Here is a 25,966-nt window from a genome sequence, read left to right on the forward strand (position 1 = left end):
CTAGAAACAGTGTTGCAGGACGCTACAATCGCAGGCGTCATTTTTTGCAGCCCTAGTACTATTAAAAAAGCGGCATTGCGTGAAAACAAATTGAAGTTAGCAAATAATTTTTAAATCTTATTTATCAGCCTATAAATAAAATAAAACCACCATGTCGTTTATGAACCCAGTGGACATGGTTGATGAGGATGCAGCAGACCTGCAATTTCCAAAAGGTAAAAATAACAAACGGCTAAGCAGCCCAACTAGCAACTTACAAGTGATGCAAATGAAGTGCCACGGGGTCCACATGGTGCGCCATGTACACCATAACAATCATTAAATTACTTCTTTACAGAGAAAGCTAACAGTCGTGAGGTTATGCGCTCATCTGTCAGGTTTGCTCGTGCCCGCACTGATAGAAAAACGAAGCGTGTAACGATTTATTATAATCACCTTGCATTCCACAATCAGCTCGATGAAAATGTAGATAGAGTTGAAAATAATGATCGCAGAACAGAGCACTCGTCGGGCTCAACTCTATGTGCAATCTGTCGCTCTTGCCTCGCAGAGCCATATATCAAGTGTGCCGAATGTCTGGATGTCCTAATATGCTTGCAATGCTTTTCACGAGGACGCGAAGTCGGGAGTCATCGCAACAGCCACGCCTACATTATAGTACGAGATGATATTCAGGTGTTTGCAAACGATTCTGGTTGGGTAGCACGAGACGAACGTGCACTGCTCCAAGCTCTACATACACATGGCTATGGCAACTGGGATGCCATAGCGAAAGCACTCGGGCGACGTTACTCACCAGAGGAGGTACGACGACACTATCACGATTGCTACTTCGGCGGCATCTTTGAACGGTTGCTCGGCTTGCAGCATGCTCGAAATTGTTACCTGCCCGAACGCATGCCATACGTATTCAAAATGCGATCCCTAGAGCCGCCTCGGCATGATGACATTTCCTCGATCCAGTTTAAAATGAATGCAGGATACCGCTGCGCACGCGGAGATTTCGACACGCCCTACGATTCCTCTGCCGAGGGTCTGCTATCGGTAATGATCGAACAGCAACGAGCAAACGTTGATGATGAGCTTGAAGATGAGATACCAGATAGGGAGTTAATGGAGGAACTGCAGTGCGGACTAGTCCGTGCTTACAACAATCGTCTGAGGTAGGAGCAACCCTCATTTATTGAAACCTACCTCAATTACAAGCCAATGTCAATGTACTTTTAGAGAACGCCAGCGACGTTACAAAATTATGCGTGACCATGGTCTCATCCTGCCAAACCGCACTGTTAGCTGGATAAGCAAATATGTGAGCGCTTTTCGCAGTGATGTCAGCTGCATGCGCTTCCTTGCACTCATGCAAGTTTGCAAACCCTTCCAGTTTGATTTGCTGGTGGAGTCGCTGCGCAATTATCGCCAATTACAAAATCGACTCCACTGGCTCTACGATATACGGCAACATGGCGTGCGCACTCTCTACGGCGGCGCGCTTTATACTCGGCTTTACAAGCAGCGCCAGCAGGCCCAGCGGGATTATGCACGGCAACGACAAAACGATGCTTACGACTGGCAACAATTGGTGCACCACTTCGAAAATAATCAGAATGTTGACCAGCTGTCTCAAGGCAGTAGCTCCAGAGTTTATATACATTGTCCGCGTCGGAAGGCGAGTCCAATGGACATTTCCGGTAAGAAATTCAAATATCTTGGCATATTCATACTTAGATACATTTATTATTCAGTAAAAAATAAATTATGTATAAGATATTAATTTGTATAGTTATTGTATGAATGTTTATATTCCTTTTGGCCATGTATAATAATAAGCTTATTATTAACTACCTAAATTTTTATTTTCAGATCTGCCAGGATACTCCAAGCTGGATGCTGGAGAACGTACACTTTGTAGCGTGGCGCGTCTAATACCACAGGCCTATTTGGAGCACAAAACCCAGCTAATTGCAGAGCAGGCCAAGCTGGGGCATCTAAGGCTGGGCGATGCACGCCGACTTATTAAGATCGATGTTAACAAAACGCGTCAGATTTATGATTTCTTGGTGGAAAATGGCCACATTCGACCTCATTCTAATGGCTAAACTTGTAGCATTTTATTCACTTGCGTCTCACTTGTAAATTGCAAAAAGAAATGAAATATTTCGCAATATAATTTATTCTCATATAGCGGCGCATGGTGTTGTCTTTCAGAGTTCGAGAATGCTGAGACACTGCTCATATCAGAGGTGCACATGTTACTGGACCATCGCAAACGGCAAAATGAATCCGCTGACGAAGAGCAGGAATTTTCAGAGGTCTTCATGAAAACTTACGCCTACACAGACAGTTTTCGCAAATTCAAGAATAAAGAGACCATTATGTCCGTACGCAGGTAAATACAAAATACCTATCATTATAATCAGCATAACTTCAGATTCAATTTGTTTTCTTCTAGTTTACTTATGCAAAAGAAACTTCACAAATTCGAACTTGCCGCTCTGGGCAATCTCTGCCCGGAGGCGCCGGAAGAGGCGAAGGCTTTAATACCCTCTTTGGAGGGTCGCTTTGAAGACGAAGAATTGCGCCAGATACTTGACGATATAGGCACTAAACGTAGCTTACAGTACTAATGCTTAATTTTGTAGTAAATAAATAAACTAATATATATAATTCATATAAGTAGTTTTAAGCTTACAAATATATATATACCTTGTTTGCTTCTGATGAAACATATTTATTTACATAGAACATTTTCAGCATAATTACTTTAAAGTTATCAGCATCATCGTATATCATATGTGGGATTGCTAGGTAATTTGACGAACGTACTCAGACTAGGACTATTTACTATCAGCAACATACATAATGTTTAAAAAGTAACTAGTAGACAATGATTTTAAGAAAGGCATAGCCTATGTAATATTGCCTAAAAAATAAAAGATGTGCCCGCCTAAATTCGAAGTACTTGCATATAATATTGATGGCTTGGACGACAGTAAGCAACCAACATTTTTAACAAAAATTTTCTATCGGACTCACTTTTTATTTGACTTTTTAGATCGATTAAAAAATGACAAACTATCGATAAATGCACAGCCTATAGAGCGTGCTTACAATATTAATATTTAAAAAAATATCAATTAAAAAATATATAATTAAATATAATTTGATATGAAATTAGTGTATTTTCCATTTCTGCTAGGTGTTTGTAAAAAGTAGGCAAAAATCTAAAATAAACACTTGCTTACAAAAAGACGAATATATGTTCCACTGAACATGTTCCAAAATGAACATATGCATGTAAACGATTACCTGCATTAAGAACGAGAAACCAGTCTTCATATTTGAATTACAGCAATAAATAAAGAAGAAAACACATTCACAATGAATAAGGACAATTCCAGCATGCAAATGGATCCTGAATTAGCATTGCGCTTGCTGGCAGAGGGCGCCGTGTTGGTCATAGCCGGTGTTCCTGTAGGCACAGAGTTTGGCATCGACTTGTGCTCGTATACCATTGGTCCAGATTTTCGTGGCGTTAAGATGATACCGCCAGGTGTGCACTATGTATGGTGCGCATCCCGCGGCCCGTATGGTGACGCTGCACCTCGTGTGGGCTTCGTCCATTTCTTTCATCCTAATGAGATTCTTGTGCGTGAATGGGATAATGAATTGGAGGAGCTGCGGCCACGCCAGACAACAGATCCAGAGCTAGAGCGCACCCGTATAAGAAAGAACTTAGCACAACTTGAGCGCGTTCTGGCACCGTATGACTATCGTTATGTGTATAAGTGGAAAGATCTAACTGGCAGCGTTACAGAGGCGTGCGTAAATCGCTGCCGCCCCGAATTGGGAACAATTCGTACTAACATTGAGCTAGAGTCCTGTACAGATGCTGACAGGCCACGCGGTGGAACAGACAGCATCAGCAAACGGAATACAGCTGCCAAGTTGCTGCTAGATGAGAGTGAGATGTTGCCATACCTGAAGCCCGTACAGGGCACAGCGCCACGTTTCTGTGCTGTGCCCACACGTGTTCCACAGAATTCCCCGCCAGCAGATGTTTCGCGGCATGCGATAGACTGCATAGCAGCTGTAGACAAGCTACTCGAAAAATTTGCAAACAATCCCGATGCACTCATTGAGGAGGTACAGCTGTCGTTTGTGTTCTTTTTAGTTGGCTATTCAGTGGAATCTTTGGACCACTGGCGGAAGGTGCTCGCCTTGCTGGCACACTCGGAGACGGCTGTTAGCAAATACAAACTGGCCTTTATGAAATATAGCGAAGTGCTAGCCCACCAACTTCCGCATCTGCCTGAGGAGTTGATGGCGCCCACCATGCACAACACAGTCTACAAAGATGTTCGCGAGCTGCTAGTGAATCTTTACGCTGGTGGTCTAATGGTTAACGCTGAGCGCCTTATCAAACGACTGGCCAAGCAGCTAAACTGGCATTTTGAGGGCTTACTCGACGAGGATCCCGAAGAACAACCCGTGATAATAGAGCTGCCCCAATAAGGCGAGGTAAACAGTGCTGGTGCCAATATTCATGCCATCTTTTTATTGGTTTCTTTTCTCGATTTCGCACAGAAAATCCAGACTCCCTAACGAAGCGAATGTTGAGTGCGCAAATAATTCCAAAGGTCTCGGGCCGTGCGTATGCTTACCATAAACTGGCATAGCTTTGTTTCTATCAAGCAGAGTATCAGGAATTTGGCTCGTTTATCCTTCAGCAGTGACTGCATAACATAATTAATTGGGGCAATAAATGAGAGCTCTAAATGGAATATTGTACAAATAGCTACCTCTTCATTGTTCTCCGGTCCGTTTTCAACAACCGTCCATAGATCTTCGGACTCCAAATACGCACGCACCGTCATCGACCACGCTTTGTAATTATCCAAGCCTTTCAACTTCTCAATTTGCAGTTGCAGCGTCATTTCCCAATATTTTGTTGTCTCAAGACCTACCGACGTTTTGCAAATAAATCGTTAGGCCTTTTGGCGTCTCTACTTTGTGCTGCTGTCTGCCAATTTGCCTAGTTGTTCATATTTAGATATACATATAAGCAATTGTATATGCTATGACATGCCGGGTCGTATCGTATGTGGCTATCTCTTTTGTTATGTGCTTTCAATGGTGGTGATGGTGGCGGTGTGGTGGGCTATTCGGATGGTTGGCCATACACAGCCCAAACAATGGCACTAGACCTAGTTCCACTGCAGTTGCAAGTGCATTCAATGCCACTGGCTTTGACATTGAGCTGAAGTGGACTCGAGCACTTTGAGATGCTGCTCTGCTGCATTGCTGTGTCTACGACGTGCGTCTAGTATTGACACATGTTCCATGATTTGACCTTCACGCTAATTTGTGTTAAGTTTTCCATGTTTAAACTATTTTAAATTTGTAAGTCCACACCAAATCCTAAACAAGCTTAATTTTTTAATAAAATTATGATATTAAATATATTAAACAATATCTGCATTGCTAAGCGATTTTAATTATGAGGGTCTTTCATATTTAAGCATATGAACTGATATATTGTAGTATAGGATATGCAATTCTAGTAATATTAACTTTTACGGATCCCCTCACTCACAAATTATTCAAACTTAATCCAAATTATAATAGTAGCCCACTCATTCGCAGTACCCACCTACTTACGTCCTTAATATAAAATATCGATGCCTTCTCTGCGGACGCTGTATCAATCAGCAATGTAATATTAAGTTATGCGCAATTTTATTTTTTTTATAATTATTTTTATTTGAAATGAATACGAATGTCAGTTTAGCTTTTGTTTTGCTGATTTTCATTTTTCATTTAAGAAACTTGTGTTTTTCGATATTATTTAAGTATTTACTGCTGCCCTACGCTCCAATTTTCTGCTCGGTTTCTCACGGCTGCGTTTTCAATATAAATACATACATACCTATATATAAATACATATATATATGCGTGCGTATATACTCATAAAATTTTCTCATTCACAAGAAAAGTGCAGGCAGAAAGTGTTTGAAACGGAATGCTTTTCAATTTGGATATTAAGTTTGTTGTTCTGGTCAAATTGTTTGCCTGGAACGCAGCAACAAATAGGGGAAAACATAAAACTTTGTTTCTGATTTTTCATTTTCAGCTAAAATAAATTATATAATTACTGGCTTGTTCTTATTATTGTTTTTAAATGCAAACATTTTGTCGCAGGTAGTTATTTTGGGATGATCTTTTCATGTGGAAATATTCGAATTCGAATTCTCTACAAGTTACATAAGTGGTAGGCATAGAAAATATACAAGTACATATATCTGAATGTATATATACTAAGATGTATACAATATATATTTAAATATATGTGTACCATTTATTTAGCAACTACAAATACTTTTGTTTTTTGAAATGTTTGTGTCGAAGTGAATTTAAAAACGTCAAACAAACTCTTGGTACTTATCAAAACACTAACATAAACTGCGCCTAAATCTTTTATTTGCGAGCAATAGAGCGGTGAGAGAATGAGAGAAATCAAATAATTAACAGAGATGAAAGCTTTTCTATTTGCTTAAATGGTGATTGATTGCTCCGAGTGTTTGATTTTCGTGTCTGTGTCAGTGTCTCCGTGTCTTTTGAACAATACACTAACATACATACAAATTTAAGCTTAAGAATTCGTTTTAATTTTATTCGTGCGAATTTCGCTTTAACTAACATTCCTTCTTTTCGCCTCATAGTTTATTCTTATTTAAGCTTGACTTTGTTTTTGTTTGCTCATTTCGTTCTTACTTCACATTTGCTTTTCGTTTCGTATGAAATTAAAATTAATTGTTGCTGTTTTGTTCATGCATTTACTTCATACAAATTGTTTTGGTATTTTATTTTTACGCTTTCTTTGCTTCGCTTTAATTCAATTTGCGCTTATTAATTTTTGTATTTTTATTTTTGTGTTATTTCCTTTTCATTTATTTCATTTCATTATTTTTATGACTGGCTTAAAATTAAAATTGAAGTTGTGAATTTTATGTAGTTCTCATTTTTATGCTGATAAGATTGTAAAATGATTAATATGCCAACTTTCAATGAAATGTACGTTTTGCTTACTGTGTGTGTGTGTGTGTGAGTGTGTGTAATTAGTTTGAAATGAGTTTATTTTGTTTTCGCTTCTCAGAATTAAATATAATATTTATTTAAATATAATATAATGCTTTTGTTTCTCGAATGCAAAAAATTTCAAATGTAGTGTTGCTTGTTGTTGTTGCTGCTGCTGCATAGCTTTGGGAGCCAGGGCAAAGGCTCGCATTCCACAGCGAAGACGACGATGGCTGCACCTAAATCTAGCCCCAACAAGAGCCACGCCCATTACCACCCTCACTTTGTGCCAATTTCTGCTGAATTTGTTATATGTACTTTGTGGGCTTTGCTGCTACTGCTGATGCTGCTGCTACTGATGTAGATGTTGCCATGGCTGTTATAGTTCGTATTCTTTCTGTATTGCTGTTAAATTTCACTGTGGTTGCTGCTGCCCTTGGAGTAGTTGTCGCGTATCGTTGCTGTTGATTTTTAGTTGCTGATGATGCTGTTCTTGTTGTTATTCTTGTTTACTACCCGGTTGCGCGTGTTCTTTTATTGTTGCATGCATATATATTATATGTATTATATTTACTTTAGAAGGTATATGTTTTTGTTTTGTTTTGTGTTTTAAATGGAAGGGCGGGGGTTTACTTAAATTACGACACATCCTGATCCTCAACATCCTGAATTTCCTGTTTGGGTTCGCCATCGCCTGTTGTGGAGTCTATATTTGTGAAAAGAGCAAAGATTTATTTTACATTAGTCAAATGGAAGCGAACAAAATATAATTTATCAATATCGTTTCTGAGCGATTACACACCATCTGCCTGCATATCGGACGTCCATAATGTGAGGTTATCCCGCAGAAGCTGCATAATCAGTGTCGAGTCTTTGTAGCTCTCTTCGCTTAGTGTATCCAACTCAGCGATGGCATCATCAAATGCGGCTTTCGCCAAGCGGCAAGCGCGATCCGGTGAATTGAGAATTTCATAGTAAAACACCTAGGATTAATTAAATGGATAAAACGCATTTAATGAGTTGATATTCAAATAAACATTATCAGCATTATTTAACTTACCGAAAAGTTCAAAGCCAGACCCAATCGTATGGGATGTGTTGGTGGCAGATCGTTCATGGCAATATCACTTGCAGCCTTATAGGCAATCAGTGAGTTTTCTGCAGCATCCTTACGATCCGAACCGGTGGCGAATTCGGCCAAATAACGATGATAATCTCCCTTCATCTTATAGTAGAATACTTTACTTTCGCCGGACGTGGCGCATGGAATGAGATGTTTCTCGAGCACATTTAATATATCCGAGCAAATGTCGCGCAGCTCCTTTTCCACCTGACCACGATAGGTCTTAATCATTTCCAATTTCTCTTCAGCGCCCTTGTTCTCCTCTTTCTGTTCAATGGAGGTAATGATGCGCCATGAAGCGCGACGTGCTCCGATTACATTCTTGTAGGCAACCGATAGCAAATTACGCTCCTCAACGGTCAGCTCAACGTCCATGGAAGCGACCTTCTTCATGGCCTCCACCATTTCTGTAAGTGCACAACAAATAAACAAAATATAATAAACTTTTCTTTGGCGCCTATTATGCAAATTTATATAATTTATGCCGGAGTGTGCGATATGCTGAAAATAAATATTCTATCATTAGTTACCTCCACTTAGTATCCACTGTAGGTGTTTGCTTTTCCATATTATCGGCTATCCACACTCACATTCACATTTGCACATTCGCTATCTATGCGTAGACACACTTCCAATCTTTAATGACATAACCTATCACACACTCAGGTAGATGATATATACATAGCTGTTTCCTGTGACTACTATTTGCTAGTTTCAGGCCAATTTTGTCATGGAGAGTTGTCATGATAAGGAAAATCAGGAAAATAACACTTCGTCACCCACATTGTTGCACATTTGTCTAGGCTAAGCAACAATGCGAAAGGCGTCATCGGCTTAAAACCGCGTCATGAATCACATGCATATGCAGTGACTGAATTCTTTCGAAATACAGCTGCAGCTTTTGAGTCGGTCGTTACTTTTGTGTGCGTATTGATAACATTTCAACTGACACACACATATTAATTATACATATATATATTTGTAACACACATTGAAACAAATCAGTGCTAAATAGAGTAATTGTGGCATTTTGACATTGCCTGCACTGCTCTCTTCTTCTGTCTCTCTCTCTCTCTCTCTCTTTACTTGCAAGCTGCTAACATATATATGTATATGACTATGTAGGTATTTAAGCATGAACGCCGCCCCCATCATACCCCTCATGATTATTTACGTTCAAACAGCGGGAGCTTTGTTTTTCGTATTACTTTTATATACTGCTGCAGCACGTAGCTGTGAAAATTCGAAAATAAAGTTGCCTGTGTGATTCACTGTGCTCAATTTAGTAGCATCTTGTTGCTGGTTTTCGGTGAACTTCAAATTGTTGTTTGGCAATGGCACACAATTGTAATGCATTAATTGGAATGCATTTTACAACACTATGCGCTTACTTTCACAGCATCCACAAGCACTGTGGGCCTACCAAAAATATTCAAATTTTTTAAATTTAGATTTCGAAAAAATAAACAAGCCCAGATAATATAATACCATATAGTTAAATCGAAATTCCCACGACATGACTACGCAAAGGCAAAAAAAGAAAAAATACGTCAAAAAGCCAAATTCAACAAACCGCCAGCCCACCTCATCGTACACCCATACATTTACATATGTACAAGACACCCACCCATATACGTCACATTAATATTCTGTTTAAAACTTTGGCAACATTTGTGACGCCATTAACAAAGGGACATTACAAAAGGATATCGAAGGCGAGCGATACACCCCTGGTTCCGGTGGTTATTAATGAGCCTTAACACATAAAATATGCTTAAACATACATAGATCCGATTATTTGTACAATATGTAGTCACATATTTGCGATTTCTTCTTTAATCATCTGCGTGCCTATCAGGTTATTAGCCTGAGTATATGATGCCGTTAGAAAAGTATAAATACACAAGCAAAAAGATAAATAAATAATATAAACTCAAAACAAGAACAAATATAGCAGTCAATCTAACATTTTGTAAACTCTTCTCTCTGCCTTCTGTTTTTCTGTTTTCTATTGACGACATTAACCTGAACGTCAACAAAAAAATGCACAGCAGCGACCTCGAAAAGACGTAGCTAGAATAAACGGGAGCAGCAGCAGCAGTCCGCACCTGAAAGCACACTTAAAGGCTAACTACCGCTGCTGACGTTAATGTATATAGAGGGGAGTGGGGAAAGCGGCAAAAGGTGGCGTTGTGTGGGGGCGACGTAGGGGAAGAAGCGGGTCCAGAGGAGAAGCAAGCCAGACGTTGCCGGCTGCCTGGAATGCATTTGTGTTAGTCTCCAGCATGACCAAAGCTGTCGTAAGTGCGACAAGGCCAACGCCAAGTGCTCGCACTAATACACAGACGAGGACAGTTTGGAGCTCACGCAGGCAAAAATAAGAAGACAAACATGTGATACAGACTTTAATGTTCACATGTGTATGTGCGAGGAGTATGTCTGTGTGCGTGACCGCAGTGGCTGCTAATAGTTGATTGACTTCTTTGGAACGCCGAAGCAACAATGAGAGGGAAGGGGATAAAAAAAATCAGACTTTGTTAGGTGTTCGCAGTATTCCTGTCAATTGCTAGTAGAATTGTTAGTTATAATTACTACAGTTAATGCCTCTGACCGAATACAAGAAACACATTAGCAAACTTCTGACTACTACTGTATTGGGGCAGAAGAGGCATCAGTGTCTGTGTCAGCAACACTAGTTATCTCGTTTTAACGCACACGGAAACACATTTGAGCAACGTCGTTGAGCGCGCGCGCTTTTTAGTCAATTCCCCAAAACCATCGCAGCTGCCTAGCGTTTTGCATTTTGAACAGCCGTAGCATTTTAATTAATTGAAGTATTTTTAATTAAATAAGCTACCAGCAACAACACAATTTTCGACCGGGATGGTGTGAGTAGTTAAGATAGTAGCGGTGAGCGTGCGTGCGTATGCCTTCCTGAGGCACACAAACACACACACATACATACATATGTACACACACATGCGCACAGAAGCATGAGTAATGCTAGTGCAAATTTTTTTTCTTTTCTGCACTATCAAGTAGAGTTGCCAAGTTCCTGCCCTTAATTAATGCGAGAAAGTTCTTTTCGAATAGTTTCAGTAAAAGGGACAATCACTAATTTGCATAATAACCAACAGAAAAAAAAAATATTCGCAATGTCTGGCAGCGGTCGGCGATCGTTACTCTAACGACGATTTGTGAGGCCCCAGTCACACAATCGATTCATTCATCGATTTTTCGCAGTACGGCATGATGACGACGTCGCCGCCTTGCTGCTGCGCAACAAAAGCACATTTTAAGTGCCGACGAAACAGAGCGAAAGGAACAAGAGAACAACGAAGTTTTCGTCTCTCACTTATTTCAAATACAGGCAAAAGCAAATTGTTCACGTATTTAAATATGGAATTAATTATGCTCCTTTATGGTTGTAACTTAATTTTTTCTACTTTACTTTAAGTTGGACTTGGCAACATAAAAAGCAACTACAAAACAGCCCTTAGCAACGTTGTAATGCCCCGTTGCGCAGCCCTTGCGCGCCTATCAGCGAACACTAAATACACAAAATTTCAACTTGAAAAATCCCCCCCATCCTATATATTTTCTTAGTTAAGTAGCTACTAAATACATACATATGTATATACATATAAAATAATACGCAACAAAGTTGCCTTTTTGCAAAGGCCAACGCAAAAACGAAAACCACGCGAATTTTTGCCGGTAAAAATCAGGTTTGTTTTACATGTTTCTTTTACAGTCTTTCTTTTCAACAGCGCTGCCTCGCCTCCTCGTCATCTTCTTTTTCATTCGGTATTCGGTCTTTTCGCAGAAACACTACTCATCGGATGCGGCGGCGACGCCGATTCGACGCTGCTGCTGCTTCTGCTTCTACTTCTGACAAAAGCCATTGGTAAGGCAGAGGGGCGCACCTACACATACACATGTCTGCAAAATTAATAATTGCTACTTTTCTTGTCACCCGCTGTAGAAAATTTTGATATTTTCCACAATTTTTGACGTAGCGCAGGCCACGCGACGACAATGTCGCTGGACCCCTCCCCAAAACTTGGCGCTCCGCTGACAAAAAAATTTTTTCGCCCCGTTTTTCGTACTTACCATCGTAGCGCTCGGCCTGTTCGGCCAATTTTGCCTTGTAGACGTTATTTTCACGTTCAGTCATTGTGTTTAAATCCTTTTTAGTAAAATTAATCCACAGAAAAAATTATTTTAAATGCTCCCGGTACGTGCGGCGTCGATTATGCTCTGCTGCTGTCTTCGTCGCCTTCTTTTTCTCTACTGCTTTTTGAGTTGACAAGCGCTCTGCTTAGCTCACTCGCACGCTCGGTTCGGCTGCCGTTCCGTTTTCAATGTCGTCGTGGACGCTACACGAATCTGCGAGTACAGTAAAGAACGTTTGGGGGTAAATGAATAATTTATACACTGAGAGCGAGCGTGCGTCTTAAATTTATTTCTTTTATTTTTTTTTTCAGTTTTAAAACTATTTATAATTTTAACTGTCTTTCCACACACTGTCACAAGACGATATTAATTTGTATTATTTGATTGATTTTAAACGCTTACTTTGTCGTCGGTCGCTCAAAAATGTCTCTGAGAATGAGAGGCAGAGGCGCGGCAAAAAAAGATGGCTCTTGAGTAGCGATGCACGCATATTTAAAGTATCGATAAGAGACAAAATCGCACGATAAATAAGTAAAGTGTGTAACGACAAAATTTTATAATCATATGTGTTAGAAGAGTTTTAATATTTCAAATAATTATACATCTTAGCTGGCTTTTGTGCAAGACGCTTATTATGATAATAAACCGTACTGGTCGGTATATATTTGAATGTCTGCTAGTACACTAGCGATTACTATCGATGGTATTTACTCTTTGTATTTTCCAAATAAAAGCATAGTATAAATAAAAGTATAAGACAGAAAAGTAAATATAATTTCTTAACATTTTTATATTATAAGATTTGAACACTAGTTTTCCATGTTGTTTAGGTAAACATACATATTTTTCGATAGACTAGATAGTCTAGTCTGCGCCTCCTTCTCCAGTCAATTCTCTGTATCAATTATTCTGTATCTTTTTATTTAATAAATTGTTTGACGTTTAATTTAATGTAATAATAGAAAAAATATATATGCTTTGATTACTTTTTAGTTGACCGAGCGATTTGGTGATTTTTTAAATATCCACTGTTATTAACATTTACGAAAATTTTAATGCTCAGATACTGTTACTGTAAATTGTCTGTTATAACTCCTTCCCATCTGTTCAGTTAAACGACAACACAAAAATAATGGTAAAAATTTTAAGAGGATGCCGAAGTTAGAGAGTTAGTCATAATACAATGAAATTACTAAAGGAAATATATGCCTTACGTACAATGCATACTTGAATATACATTTACGAAAATCAGTTAACAGCAGAGACAGCAGTTTGTGCAACCACAGTTTGGCTCCATTACCAAATAAAATCAAACTCATTAATACAAGGATATTGTATCTTCTTGTGCTACGATGACCCTAAATCTGGGAGGATGGATACACAGTTTCACAGTAACTGATACACAACAGCACAAGGGAGGCTATACTATTTACAAGATTACATCGATTGTAAGTATCTCGGATTTGTACGAACTATAAACCTTATTGGAACACTTCATTGCTAGGTCTTCCCCCGATCGGTGCCTCAGGCACTAACGTGCCTTGTGGTTTGGAAACGATTTCATGAAGTCAAACGACTGCATAGGGAACTTAGTCGCCGGCACAAAAGTATGAAGCTGCCGGGTAAAGTACCCGAACCAACAGACAGCAGCTATTTTAAACGTTTCGATGAGGATGTGATACAGCTACGCAAAGACTATATACTCAGGCTACTTGACTTTGCCGCCCAGCATCCGGTGCTATACAAATGCAACAGTTTCACACAGTTTTTTAGCGAAGCTCAATCACCAAATTCATCACCTTTACGAAAATTGTATGTGGAGCGCTCGCTCAAAATACCTGGCAGCGGTGCAATAGCGGAAATTTGCGATAAACTCGATTTGCCCTACGATCCACACGACGCTAATGGCATGGTGCTCTTGGATCCACGCTGTGACAAGCCTAGCAGCGATAGCGAGCAAAATGAACAGCAAGAGCATGAGCAAGAGCAGCTTAGTGTAGATAAGGTGGTGGAAAAACAGGAACAACAATCTAAGCGTGACTACACACGCCTGTTGACGCCTATGGCTTCGGTAGAGAGCGAGGACAGCGATTACATTTATGAGGCGGCCTTGGAATTCAGTCATGCTGTACAGTCGGAGGTCAATTTGGAGTATGAAGATGCCCATAAGCATTACAAGCGCGGAGTGGAGCTTTTGCTTGTGGGTTCTAAATGTGATAGTAACGAGGATCGTAAATTTATTGCCAAGGCCAAGATTGCCAAATATCTGGCGCGTGCCGACGATATTTGTGCAAATTTCTTGCGCTCCGATGTCGGTCGTAATGGCAACAGGAAGCTCCAATTCCAACTCTCTCTGGATGAAGTCGACAGTGTAACTCAATTAGAATGTGCCTGGAATCAATTGGCTAAGTATAAGGTGCTGAAAGTGTTGGGAGATCGCGTCATGCAGGTGCAGTGCATCACAGAGCCACAGTCGCGGCCAACGTGTATAATGAAGGGCATCGAGAAGCCAGCAAGCAATTCGCCCACCCAAAGCATTTTTCTGCCACAGCGTGTGCCCTACATGTGCCAACTGCTGGCATACTTCCAATCAGACCAGAAGATTTTCCTGTTGCTCAAACAGGCCGAGGGTGGACGCCTTTACGACTATATCCAAAGCTACACCCCTACGGCTAGCAAAAGTGCTGACTACGCCAACTTATTCCCTGCGGAACAGCCATTGACAGTCGCTAGTGATGTTACCGAACTCGTTCGCAGTTCGCAGCAGTTGCTTAAATCAGTCTCGCATACTTTGAGCAACTTGCATGCGGGAGTGCTGACTCCAAGACGACAGCAGACGACGGCGAGGCGTTTGCCTGAGGTCTGCTTGCGTCAATGGGCTTGCGAGCTGGCGGTGGCTATACACAGTCTGCATGGCAAGGGTGTTATATTGCGAGACCTACATATGGAAAACATTTTGCTGGGAAAGTCTGGCCAATTGATGCTCACATACTTCTACCAGAACGAGGGTCTAACCTCCGATGACAACTACGTGCATAAGGCACTGAGTTTCCAAGCTTTAAACAATCATTTCGTGGCCCCAGAACGACCGCTTACCCTTCGCTCAGATTGGTGGAGCTATGGAATCGTTCTCTACCAGCTTCTATTGGGCGTGGTAAGTTACTCAAATCTTTTTACCTTTGCTTCAATTCTACTAATTGATTGGTTAATGCAGTCGTACAAGGCAATGCATCCCGGCCATCTGGAGCTCTATGGATGTGTACAATATCCGCCAGATGTTGAGGACATATCGGATAATGCACGAAATTTGCTAGAGCAACTAATTCAATTGTCACCAGAGCAGCGTTTGGACTATGAACAGGTACAGGCACATCCATTTTTTGAAGGAGTCGATTGGCAGACAGTTTTGGACCAAGGCAACGGTTCGTCTTAGTTAATCGTATGACGAAGAGGCACCAAATGTATCGAATTTCCAAATTCGCCTTATCTTTTAAATAGTAGGGCGATTTGAGGAACTTGAAGAATCTTGATAAACAGCCAAAATTTGTTTGAAAGTAAGAGAAAATTTCGATCTAATCACATTTGTTTTTTGATGTTTTGTTTGTTTTTTGTTTTCTGCTCATAGTTTTGTTTGACATGAATTCTGTGCGGTACAAAATATGTTACTTTATTATTTAATGTAAATGTATTATTTTCTTTATGTATATATACATTGCAAATTGCTAGAGTATTTCATATTAAGAAGCAAACTAGATCTTAGACTAATGAAAACTTGAAGCAACTGAAACTCGAAATTAGATTACTAAGATTCATATACCAAATGTATTAAAACATTTTTTGGTTTTGTTTATATACTATAAGCCAATTATACAAACATACAAACACTTTATTGTCTATCTACACAACAGTTTTTGATATACTAAATTTATACATATAACTAGGGGCAATAATTACGAACCGGACTGGGGAGAAAGCGAGAGGCTTTGTCTCATCCATCTGGTTACTGCTAATAAGGCACATTTGGAATGCATTCCGTACATGTTGGCGATTGGGAAAGGCCAACAATGTATTTTTGTTTTTAATTTTGATAGTAAGGCTAATAAAAAGCATTAAGTTTTGGCAAGACTTGTTGATTTTGTCGTTGTTGTTGTTGTAGTCGGTCAACTTAACTATGCTTAAAATTACAAGGAACCCATGGCAGCAATTCTGCTAATTGTTGCCATATTTTCGATATATTTATGGTATTTTCTATAGCTTGAAGACTTTTGGAAATGCTGCACACACACATACGCACACGCACACACACACTCATGCAACAGATTTTGGGCAGCGTGGATTTGATTGAAATTGAATGAAATCAAAATGGCCGTTTGAAGCGTGCTGATGCGAGTACAGAGACAGTGGCAGAGGCAGGGACGAAGCGTCGCTGCTGACGTCGATGTGTGAGCATTTCTCTTAGTTCAAAAAAGGCGGCAGGACATAACTTTGCGCCTGTTGCTGTTGTTGCTGCTGCTGTTGCTGTTGCTGCTGTTGCTGCTGAACACTGACGCCCGCCTCCTCGCTCTTGATCACAGTATGCAAAGCACTGTCATTGTCATCACTGCCGGATGCAGCTGTCCCCGTGGCCACATAGTGATGCCCATCCATGTGGCAGGTAGGTGTGTTCTCCTCCAGTCCCGTGGGCGGCTGGCACTGCACCTGGACATATTTAGCCTCCTCGGCACTGAGATACTTTCCATTCAACTGCTGGTGCACTGTAATCAGCTGGGTGCTGGTGCTGCCGTCAAGGTGCTGCTGTTGTTGTTGCTGCTGTTGCAGATCTGTCGCCTGGTAGCCATCTCCAGCCTCAGGATTGCCGCTTGCTGTCCCGCCCCCGCCGGTGCCGTTCATCTCGATGCGCGGCGGGCTGCCGTAGTCAAAGTGCCGCATGGGAAAGAGCTGGCTCTCGTGGACATAGGTGCCGTACTGGCCGGAATAGGTTCCATAGGGACTCGCCGCCGGGGAGAGCAGGCTAAATTGTGGGCTCAGCTCGTAGGGTGTCTGATAGCTCGTCCAGCTGTCCATGCTGCCCGGCGGCGTGACTGTTGTCGTCTGCGGGAAACTGGCGAAAGGCGGAGCCAATGAGCTATTCAGCGCAGCCGTCGGCGGTGTGTTCGTCTTGATGTAACCAGTCTTCCGTGGCGGCTCATGCTTGCGCCATTTGGCCCGTCGGTTCTGAAACCATACCTGCACTCGGGACTCGCTCAAATTCAATTTGATGGCCAGCTCCTCGCGAGCAAACACATCCGGATACGGAGCACGCTCAAAGGCACGCTCCAGTTCTTCAAGTTGATAAGCCGTAAATGTGGTTCTGTAAACGAAAAAGAAAACCGATTATAATTAAGTGCTGTATCTGTATCTGTATCTGTATCTGTATCTGTATCTGTATCTGTATCTGTATCTGTATCTGTATCTGTATCTGTATCTGTATCTGTATCTGTATCTGTATCTGTATCTGTATCTGTATCTGTATCTGTATCTGTATTTGTATTTGTATCTAATAGGATTCGATTACTTATTAATGTTACACCAATCACTCGATAATAGATATATTAGAATAAAGTTCATTCAAATCGGAGTAGTCATGTCGCAAGTGTTCACATCATAAACTTAGTTATTAGTTATTGTTTAAGCAGTAAAGTTACATTTCAGTGTGCCCCCTGCCATTGAGTCCCTACTTATTCGTTGAGGGTTAGATCTGCCATCGCGCACATTAAGTATACACCCCGTTGTGCGATATATAAATTGTGAAATAATTTCATTGATTTCCCGTCGTTAAGTTAATTGGAAATAGTTTTGTCAATTCAGCACTTACCTCGTTTTCTTTTTTTTTATGCCGTTGGGATCGCCCTTCTTCTTGTTGTTGTCTTTTTTGGCGGCTGGAACAGCGACAACGCCACCAGCAGCTGTGCCCGTCGCTCCTGCTCCACTCGTGGCAGGACCGACGGAACTGTTGCTACTATTATTATTGCTGTTGTTATTGTTGCTGCTGGCACTGCTGCCGTTGCTGGTGGGATTTCCATTGCTGATGCCATTCGGCGTGGACGACCCATTCTCCAGTTGGACGCACATATCCTCTGGTTTCTTATGCTTGCCATTTGCCGTGTTGCTGAGCAGCAGCGGTGTTGCTTCCAGCAATCCGTTACCGTTGCCATTGCTGGCATCCTCATGGCTGTGGCCGTGGCCATGCGCATGATTATGATGCGGACTGCCGCCGTATAGATGCTGCTGGTGTTGCAGCTGAACATGCTGCGGCTGAGGCTCGTACGGGTCCTTCGGGGAGTAGTCTAACTTGCCATTCAGTGCATGATAGTCGCTCATAATGCCCACCAGTTGCTGCTGCTGTTGCTGTTGTTGTTGCTGTTGCTGTTGCTGGTTTGGCTTGTGGTGCAACATGCCATTGTGATTGTGGGGATGCGAGAGTGGAGGCGGCGGCGTTACGGCATAATGCTGATGATGTTGCTGGGATTGCTGTTGCTGTTCCACAAGCTTCTGGGGCGTTGTCATGTACTCGTATTTCTGGCTGGGCGAGAAGCAGCCCAGCTTATTGCCAAAGTCCATTTTCTGCACATAGTTAGGCGATCCGGAGCCACCGCCGCCGGCACCACCATTCGGCAATATAGTGTTGCAATCGGGCAGTCGCTGCTGTTGCTGACTGCACAACTCATGAACGACACTGCCCAGCATCACGGGATGCAGGCTGCTGTGAGTAACCGTTGCCGTGGATGTCGGAAGCAATGGTTTACTGGCGCCCAGTGGACTTAGTGGGCCGCCGCTAAAGTCACCAAAGATTTGATCATCGAAGGTGGCGTGCTCCATTTTAAAAGGACGCAGTTAGAAATACATAAACACACACACACCCGCACAATTTAACGCTTTTTGAAGTTATATTTGATAGGTTGCTCAAGAGTTAATCCATTTAGTCGGTAATCAAAGTGCGCACAAAGTAAAATCAAAATCAAAATCAATTGTCACTGATCACTAATTGTAGTAAATGAATTAATTGCATTTAGTTTTTGGCGCACGCGCAAAAGCATTTGCCTTCACTTATGCGCCACTCCTGTTGAATGATGCTGCAGCGACACTCACTCACTCGCTGCAATGATTCCGCTCCGTGCACTACGAACCGCTCGACTCTGTGCCTGTGGCCTTAATTGAGCACACAAGTCGCGATGATTGCCCTTTTATACCAATTTGCTGGCAGCGACGCAGCGTAGAAAGTTTCGACCAATCAGCGACCAGCAATGGCCGCCACCACAGCAGTGCATGGGAAGAGCCAGAGAGAGAGACAGAGCGAGAGCATTCACCGATATACCGGCTGTGTTGCTTGTGTTTGTGTTTTATGCTGGCGCGTGTGACTTTTTGCTTTTGCCTCTGCCTTTGCCTTTGCCTTTGGCTCTGGGTTTGCCTTTGCAACCGTGGGGTGTGGTTTTTGTTTTGCCCTGAGAATCTGCTCGCTGCCAGTTCGGGACGCTTGCCAGTGAGTATTATACGCATAGTTTTCCGAAACCGAAAGGAGCCAGCATCAAAATATCCTGGGAAAATTAGTATCAGGGCTTATTCGCTTAAAAGCTTTTAAGCATTCTCTTCTAGATTCAAGTAATATAATAGTTTTTGAATTATAACATTCTTCTTAATAATCATGTCATCGTTTAATAATGATTAATAGATTATATAAAATATAAAGTATGATAAATGAGATAAATAAAGATTCTCAATACAAATTGTCTAAAGTCAACGAATACAATGTATATGTACTTATTTTCTCTTTTTTGCATTATTTAAATAATGAGCATTTGATCACCTGCCTGCATGCCTGCAAATGTTTTTCTCTCGATTAGCTTTGGTCCGAACGAATCCCTATACACATTTATGCACTATTCTAATTGGAATTCTCTCACGCCATACGATCGCATGAGGGTCGCGTTGTTATCGTTGATATTTCCTACCACCACATGACCTCAAGGATCGCGTCGCACGCTTGCGAGACTCCTTCCCACCCTCCCTCTCTGTCCCTCTGTTCCTCTATATCTTTGCTGCTGCGCGTGTCGCCCTCACCACTAAGCTAAACCTCACCCTTGGAGGATTGGCGCGCGTTTGGTTGCGCGCTCGACCTTTTGGCCAAATGCTGGTATCGGACAGCCGGGCACTTACGAGTCAATAAATTGTGGGTCATTGGTATAGGTTTTAAGATTTCACGGCAGGAATTTGACCGGGAAGGAAAAGCGGGACTAAATTATATAAGTTGGAAGAAAATTTCGTTTTCGTGTCAGTAAGAAAGTTCACGAACCGTTGGTCTTTAAATATTTCTAAATCTATCTTTGCATACTTATTGAAATCGTCAATTCGCAAGGAAGCGTGACAGAAGGTCTGATGGTTCAATGGACGGAAGAGTTGACTGAAAGTGAACAAAAAATAAAAGTCCGGTTTCTTCGGTAAATGAGTAGGAAAAGTGGCCCTTAAAGAATATTTAATTAGTAACACTTTTTTGTGTTAATTTAATGCCAGGTGTCAATTACTCTACTCCATTTGATTCGGCACTCTATAGATCAATTGTTTAAAATATTCTCAACATTTATTGTAGGCTCTAATCAATCCGCACCATCCAATCCCGATGCTGATAAGCCTAGCTGCTGCCCGCATTGACCTTGCAAAATAAACAAAAACTTTAACCTGAAGTTCCCAGGATCAGCTCGCTTCTCGCTTAAGGCTGAACATAAAAATTCCCATTTTCATTCGGCACAAAACTCATGAAAGAATCTCACAGCAACAATTTGATACTTTTGGTCGCGCTATGGGGCAACATTTTTGTCTGGATTTGTCTTTGCAGGTTTCAAAATGCGGGCAGCGGAAATAGAATCGAGAATGGGAAACAAGCACGCGATAGGCGTTGAGCAAAAGAAAGAAGCCACCCCACAGTTGGAGAGATGATGCGACCAGCCTTAGCCCGTAAACGTTTGCGTGTGAATAATCAGACAACATTTTGCATTGCGATTGCTATTGCGCCAATTATGTGGGCACTATTATGGTGCGGGAATGTCCTCGGGTGGGGTGTGCGACAGAGAATTTTCCTGCCGACTCAAGGCTTTGAGGGTTAAGAAGAGTCAACGAGGATAGCATCTGATCGATACGAAAAAGTCAATAAGTCAAGGGGGCAAAGGACCCAGACAGAGTTAATGAGTAACCAAGATCTCGGCAATAGAGATTATATCACTACCTTGAAGGTCTTGTTTTGATCTTAATTAACGAAATAGACATATAGCAAGATAGAAAAAAATATACTAATGAGAGGTCGTGGAATGAGGGCTAATGTTAATATTTGAGAAATAATAATAATAGTAATCACTTTAGTGATCTTCTCGAAAATCAAATACAGATTTGCGTTCTGGATTCCTTCACCAACTTGTGGAACTTGGTACAGTTTGTCACAGAAACCAAATTGCGCTGCCTAAACTTTTGTTGTTGGATGCGAGTGCCACTGCGACAATTTTTCATATTTTTTCCATAACCATTAAGATTCACACAGACACACATACACATACACAAACACGAGTCTCACTTGCACATATTTGTTGTGAACCCAGTGACAGTCACTACTCCGCATCAGCATCAGCTCGGCATCATCATCATCGTTCAGCATTCAGCATTCTCATCCTCCAGTTGAATATTATCACATTGTATTACGATATACTTATATGTATTTTTATTTTTTTTTTGTTTTTTTTTTTTTTTTTGTTTATTTTGCTCTTTGCTTTTTGCCATGCCTCTCTGCATACATACATATCTACGTTATATTATATATATGATCGTATACCTCGCACTCGTATGTAATTGTGATCTGCGCCAACGAAATTCCAATATGGCGTGCACAAACACATACACAAACACACACACATGTACATATACATATATATGTACGTAGTGTCAGAGTCCAGAGTTGGGCAAAGCAGTTCACCAATACAGTTGCATCCAATTAAGCTTCGTTAAGATCAATTTAAAATCCCGCATAAAATATCAAATAGTTTTTGTACTTTAGTTCCATTTCTGCTGTCGCTATTTGTTGTCGGTTGTCGGGCAGACGCTCTCCACAGCCACAGCCACAGCCAGCGAGCCACCCAGCGAGCCAGCCAGCCAGCCAGCCAGCCAGCAACAACAGCAAAGTTTCGAAATCCGCAACCCACGGTACGAGACAATGTCTCCAAGTCGATCGGGCCCCAGGCCCCGACATGACAAAGATGTATAGTTTTTCATATTTTGTTAATTCTCTATGGCACTTTGGGGTTGCAGTTGCCCATTGTCCACTTGTTGCCTGTCCACTTGTTACCCCCTTTAGCATAGCACTTTACATGATAAGACTCTGCGCAGGCTCCATGACAACGGATGTGCGGACGTCTTTGACATCTGACCCGTACGATCACGAGCTATAAGAGTATTTACAGCCACCAGACACGGCAACTGCCTAACTGACTCGTAGTCATAAATGTTTGTCTAAATATATTCCAATACTTGAGTTATGCTTTGCACGTTAGCTCATATATATATACATATTGGTCTAATATTAATCTAATAACCACTAGATTAGGTGAACAGTGTGAGGCTTCTAAACTAAGAAAATATAAATATATGAAATAGATTTTCTATTTTTAAGAAAATTTGAAAATGATATAATTTTTTCCCTATTCAATTGTAATGATATTACATCTATTTCAAACTTTCTTAACATTATCTGGACACAATGCTTTTACGAATGCTTCATCGAAGATTCGAAAATATATTCGTATATACAGCCATTTTAAATAGAATCATTCTCAACTACATATATTACAAATATGATTTTTTCCTTCTGCCTATATAAAAAAAAAGTCTTTGAAATATATATCTTACTTTGATATAAGAATCGTAAGCATGTTCTACGTCTCTCTACGGCTACTTGAAGTCGTTATCCCCACTTGTATTACTCAATATATGTATATACAGATACAATATATATCCAATGCGTTTTGAACGAAAACGATAATAATTTATTTTAAGTAATTTTACTTAATATACAAACAGATATTTTATTTCTACCCATTTGTCGTGTTATTGGGATAAGAAATATAGCAGATACAACTTAATGCAATCAAAGTGAAAGTGAGAACACGCCAATAAATTAAATCCAATCAGAATCGTAAGAGCGCATATGGAGCTCAAATATACATATGAAAGATGACAATCACTTCGCTTGGCTTGCCTTGGCCCTTGTAATTGGCTCTGGGTCGGAGTCTTCTCGGATCACAAAAAATCGCAACACAGCGCGCGTAATTCAAATTAATTGTTGACAATTGTGACTTATTTAAGCCAAAGGCGCCATTTAATGTGGTTCAACGTGGATATGGACGCAGTCTGTGTTTGCCTCTGATTACTTAAACGGTGTGATTATAGCAGCAAAATCTGAGAGATTTATAGGATAGCTGAGCAATTGCCGAGACTAAATATAAATGCGGTAAAGCCTTTGTTAAAGGATAAGGCGGTCATCTCCATTTGTTTAATACAAATTCTAACTATGGTAAATAATAACAATTCCTGAATGCCTAAATAAGCTTACCTAAGGAAACGGAAAGATCATTAGAATATAATTCTAATTAAGTTCTACACATGCCATTTCCTAATTTAATTTAAAAAACAAACAATAAAATTGTTTATTTGCAGTGCATTAATATTTGAATATTTAAATATCGGCTGCCAACTATTAAGCCCTTTACTATTTATGTATGTGTGTATGTTTGTACTATTGCAGAAATTCAAAGGCAGACATCGATTACTAATAAAATGTATCGATACCTAACTCGATCAACGTTAAATTTAATTTGAACGATTTATGAATGAATAAACTGGATTGCAGCATCGGCTGAAATTTGTGTTCTTAATTTATAATTGAATTTATAGCACTTTGTTGTCGTTGTGGGCGTCGCATATCGTTTTTGGCTGCTCGGCCGATGTGTGTGGCTTAATTGTTTGTAATTAAATAAAATTGTACAAGGTCGCTTACAAACTCACTCACTCGCTCGCTCACTTAGTGACATTGGGACTTGGGCGTTCTGCTGGAAAATCCATGACTACCAATTTGTTTTAATATAGTGCAAAAAGTAATGAAAAACGCCGGCCGGCCGGCAAAATTGTATTTGTATTTGTTTCGTATGTAGTAAGCGTCTGAAATTGATTCCTGCTCATTATTTCATTAAAAACGCTCCGACCAATTGGTCACTGAGTGCCCATTCAGTAGAAGGAGACATCGAATTGACGTCGTCGTCGCCGTTGTCGTCGTCAGCGTCATCATGTTTGAGTGCTCCCTGATTTTTGCTTGCATTTTGATCAGATTTTATGAATGAAATTGTATCAATTGATTGTTTTGGTGCTGTTATCGTTGCCTTTTGATCGTCGATAATTAAGTCGGGGGCGTGTGCCTCATATACTGGTCAAATAGATTCCAGTTATATTGGGCTTGGGTCAATCCCCAGTAGTGGCTCAATTAGCAAATCAAATTGTCTATCTTGAATGAAGACATTATATATCGATTAAAATCATCTCATTTTGTTAATCAATTCAGTATCAATTAAGATTACTCAAATTATGTATCTGTTGAAGAAGGTAAAAGCGATTGGCTTTTGAATGACTTCTTGAGGAGTGGCAAGAATAAAACATATTATTATGTTAATGATTTCTGATTCGTCGGGTTAGATATCTAATCTAGACAGTAATATTTTTTTAAGTATCAGAATACAATTATATTTCATCAATCTATAATCTAAACGCAACAAAAATATATACATATACTTACTTTAAGATACATTAAAATATTTGTATTTTTGACAATTGTTTTTTACGACATATACATACATATGTATGGAAATATGAATATGGGATATGTCAAGAAATTCCAAAATGTGTACGCACTAGTCACAAACCGTCGACAAATACTGGCGTATATAGAATATCGCGGGGAAGGTGGAGAGAGACGCAAATATGACATGCGGGCAAGTTTTTCAATTGATCTTAATGAAGCTTAATTGGCTGCGCTAGTATTGGTGTGTGTATGTGAGCCTCAGGAAAACATAGTATGCCCCATGACTGAGCTGCGCATACACTGAGGAAAACTGTTTGGCAGAGATTGGCTGAATACGATGCGGACCTAAACTGAACGATTAGAATTTCGCACTGTGCATCAACGAATAAAGCAATAGGACTTAAAGACCCAATACCCTTATTGAGCTACTGCACTTCAGTGCGACCTCTTATACACTTACCTCCTAAAACATTTTTAGAAACTTGATATTTTTAATATATCAATTTATTATTAAATAAACAGCCAATTTGATTTTAATCATAATTATGACGAATTACTGTGTGTTTTGATTTAAAAAACTTGCAGTTAGAATTTGACGAAAATTCCAAAATGCACTACTCAGCAAGGTAACATACCGCCAGTTACGTAACATATGTACGTAATTTACCACTGACTAGATTATCAATTACGTTGTCAGCTTACTATAAGCCGACTGAAGACAATCCGTT

General features: G+C 40.5%; 6 protein-coding genes across 7 annotated transcripts; 3 read left to right on the forward strand and 3 right to left on the reverse strand.

Annotated features, from left to right (window-relative positions):
* The first annotated feature begins 4 nt into the window (after positions 1-4).
* Positions 5-2,694, forward strand: LOC108659267 (DNA-directed RNA polymerase II subunit Rpb4). Of its 2 annotated transcripts, XM_018112111.3 has the most exons (5): positions 5-215; positions 338-1,163; positions 1,228-1,688; positions 1,861-2,129; positions 2,206-2,337. In XM_018112111.3, the coding sequence occupies exons 1-4, from the start codon at positions 152-154 to the stop codon at positions 2,094-2,096; spliced, it is 1,587 nt and encodes a 528-aa protein (XP_017967600.1). In that variant the 5' UTR covers positions 5-151; the 3' UTR covers positions 2,097-2,129; positions 2,206-2,337. The 2 variants fall into 2 exon arrangements, with proteins under 2 accessions (XP_017967600.1, XP_017967601.1); XM_018112112.2 differs by lacking the exons at positions 338-1,163; positions 1,228-1,688; positions 1,861-2,129 and adding an exon at positions 2,450-2,694 and having other exon boundaries at positions 31-215; positions 2,206-2,386.
* Positions 2,695-3,294: 600 nt separating this feature from the next.
* On the forward strand, positions 3,295-5,006 carry LOC108659271 (protein AAR2 homolog). The gene is made up of 2 exons (XM_018112117.3): positions 3,295-4,518; positions 4,585-5,006. Exon 1 carries the CDS (start codon positions 3,379-3,381, stop codon positions 4,510-4,512), a length of 1,134 nt encoding a protein of 377 aa, XP_017967606.1. The 5' UTR covers positions 3,295-3,378; the 3' UTR covers positions 4,513-4,518; positions 4,585-5,006.
* LOC108659273 (uncharacterized) lies at positions 4,527-4,992 on the reverse strand. The gene is made up of 2 exons (XM_018112119.3): positions 4,800-4,992; positions 4,527-4,733 (listed from the first exon to the last, which is right to left on the reverse strand). The coding sequence occupies exons 1-2, from the start codon at positions 4,932-4,934 to the stop codon at positions 4,599-4,601; spliced, it is 270 nt and encodes an 89-aa protein (XP_017967608.1). The 5' UTR covers positions 4,935-4,992; the 3' UTR covers positions 4,527-4,598.
* A 2,109-nt stretch (positions 5,007-7,115) lies between the features above and the next one.
* On the reverse strand, positions 7,116-12,927 carry 14-3-3epsilon (tyrosine 3-monooxygenase/tryptophan 5-monooxygenase activation protein epsilon). The gene is made up of 5 exons (XM_018112118.3): positions 12,776-12,927; positions 12,311-12,586; positions 8,135-8,604; positions 7,877-8,057; positions 7,116-7,780 (listed from the first exon to the last, which is right to left on the reverse strand). Exons 2-5 carry the CDS (start codon positions 12,372-12,374, stop codon positions 7,713-7,715), a joined length of 783 nt encoding a protein of 260 aa, XP_017967607.1. The 5' UTR covers positions 12,375-12,586; positions 12,776-12,927; the 3' UTR covers positions 7,116-7,712.
* A 534-nt stretch (positions 12,928-13,461) lies between these two features.
* LOC108659822 (ribosomal protein S6 kinase-like 1) lies at positions 13,462-16,257 on the forward strand. Its single transcript, XM_018112935.3, has 3 exons — positions 13,462-13,821; positions 13,878-15,527; positions 15,588-16,257. Exons 1-3 carry the CDS (start codon positions 13,726-13,728, stop codon positions 15,804-15,806), a joined length of 1,965 nt encoding a protein of 654 aa, XP_017968424.1. The 5' UTR covers positions 13,462-13,725; the 3' UTR covers positions 15,807-16,257.
* Positions 16,258-16,633: 376 nt separating this feature from the next.
* repo (homeobox domain-containing protein reversed polarity) lies at positions 16,634-19,580 on the reverse strand. Its single transcript, XM_018112937.3, has 2 exons — positions 18,228-19,580; positions 16,634-17,723 (listed from the first exon to the last, which is right to left on the reverse strand). Exons 1-2 carry the CDS (start codon positions 19,229-19,231, stop codon positions 16,829-16,831), a joined length of 1,899 nt encoding a protein of 632 aa, XP_017968426.1. The 5' UTR covers positions 19,232-19,580; the 3' UTR covers positions 16,634-16,828.
* Positions 19,581-25,966: the final 6,386 nt, after the last annotated feature.

The sequence above is a fragment of the Drosophila navojoa genome, chromosome 2 (genome assembly GCF_054131105.1).
Source record: "Drosophila navojoa isolate 15081-1374.11 chromosome 2, UAZ_NAV_1.0, whole genome shotgun sequence".
NCBI classification, from domain to species: domain Eukaryota; kingdom Metazoa; phylum Arthropoda; class Insecta; order Diptera; family Drosophilidae; genus Drosophila; species Drosophila navojoa.

Coding starts and splice junctions, on each gene's coding strand:
- LOC108659267 (XM_018112111.3), top strand. CDS start 152: ATGTCGTTTATGAACCCAGTGGACATGGTTGATGAGGATGCAGCAGAC. Junction 216..337: donor AGACCTGCAATTTCCAAAAG/GTAAAAATAACA, acceptor ACTTCTTTACAG/AGAAAGCTAACAGTCGTGAG. Junction 1,164..1,227: donor GCTTACAACAATCGTCTGAG/GTAGGAGCAACC, acceptor ATGTACTTTTAG/AGAACGCCAGCGACGTTACA.
- LOC108659271 (XM_018112117.3), top strand. CDS start 3,379: ATGAATAAGGACAATTCCAGCATGCAAATGGATCCTGAATTAGCATTG.
- LOC108659273 (XM_018112119.3), bottom strand. CDS start 4,934: ATGACGCTGCAACTGCAAATTGAGAAGTTGAAAGGCTTGGATAATTAC. Junction 4,734..4,799: donor GACCGGAGAACAATGAAGAG/GTAGCTATTTGT, acceptor TATGTTATGCAG/TCACTGCTGAAGGATAAACG.
- 14-3-3epsilon (XM_018112118.3), bottom strand. CDS start 12,374: ATGACTGAACGTGAAAATAACGTCTACAAGGCAAAATTGGCCGAACAG. Junction 8,605..12,310: donor ACAGGCCGAGCGCTACGATG/GTAAGTACGAAA, acceptor GTGCACTTACAG/AAATGGTGGAGGCCATGAAG. Junction 7,781..7,876: donor GTCCGATATGCAGGCAGATG/GTGTGTAATCGC, acceptor TCACAAATATAG/ACTCCACAACAGGCGATGGC.
- LOC108659822 (XM_018112935.3), top strand. CDS start 13,726: ATGACCCTAAATCTGGGAGGATGGATACACAGTTTCACAGTAACTGAT. Junction 13,822..13,877: donor TTTACAAGATTACATCGATT/GTAAGTATCTCG, acceptor CTTCATTGCTAG/GTCTTCCCCCGATCGGTGCC. Junction 15,528..15,587: donor ACCAGCTTCTATTGGGCGTG/GTAAGTTACTCA, acceptor TGGTTAATGCAG/TCGTACAAGGCAATGCATCC.
- repo (XM_018112937.3), bottom strand. CDS start 19,231: ATGGAGCACGCCACCTTCGATGATCAAATCTTTGGTGACTTTAGCGGC. Junction 17,724..18,227: donor ATAAAAAAAAAGAAAACGAG/GTAAGTGCTGAA, acceptor TTTCGTTTACAG/AACCACATTTACGGCTTATC.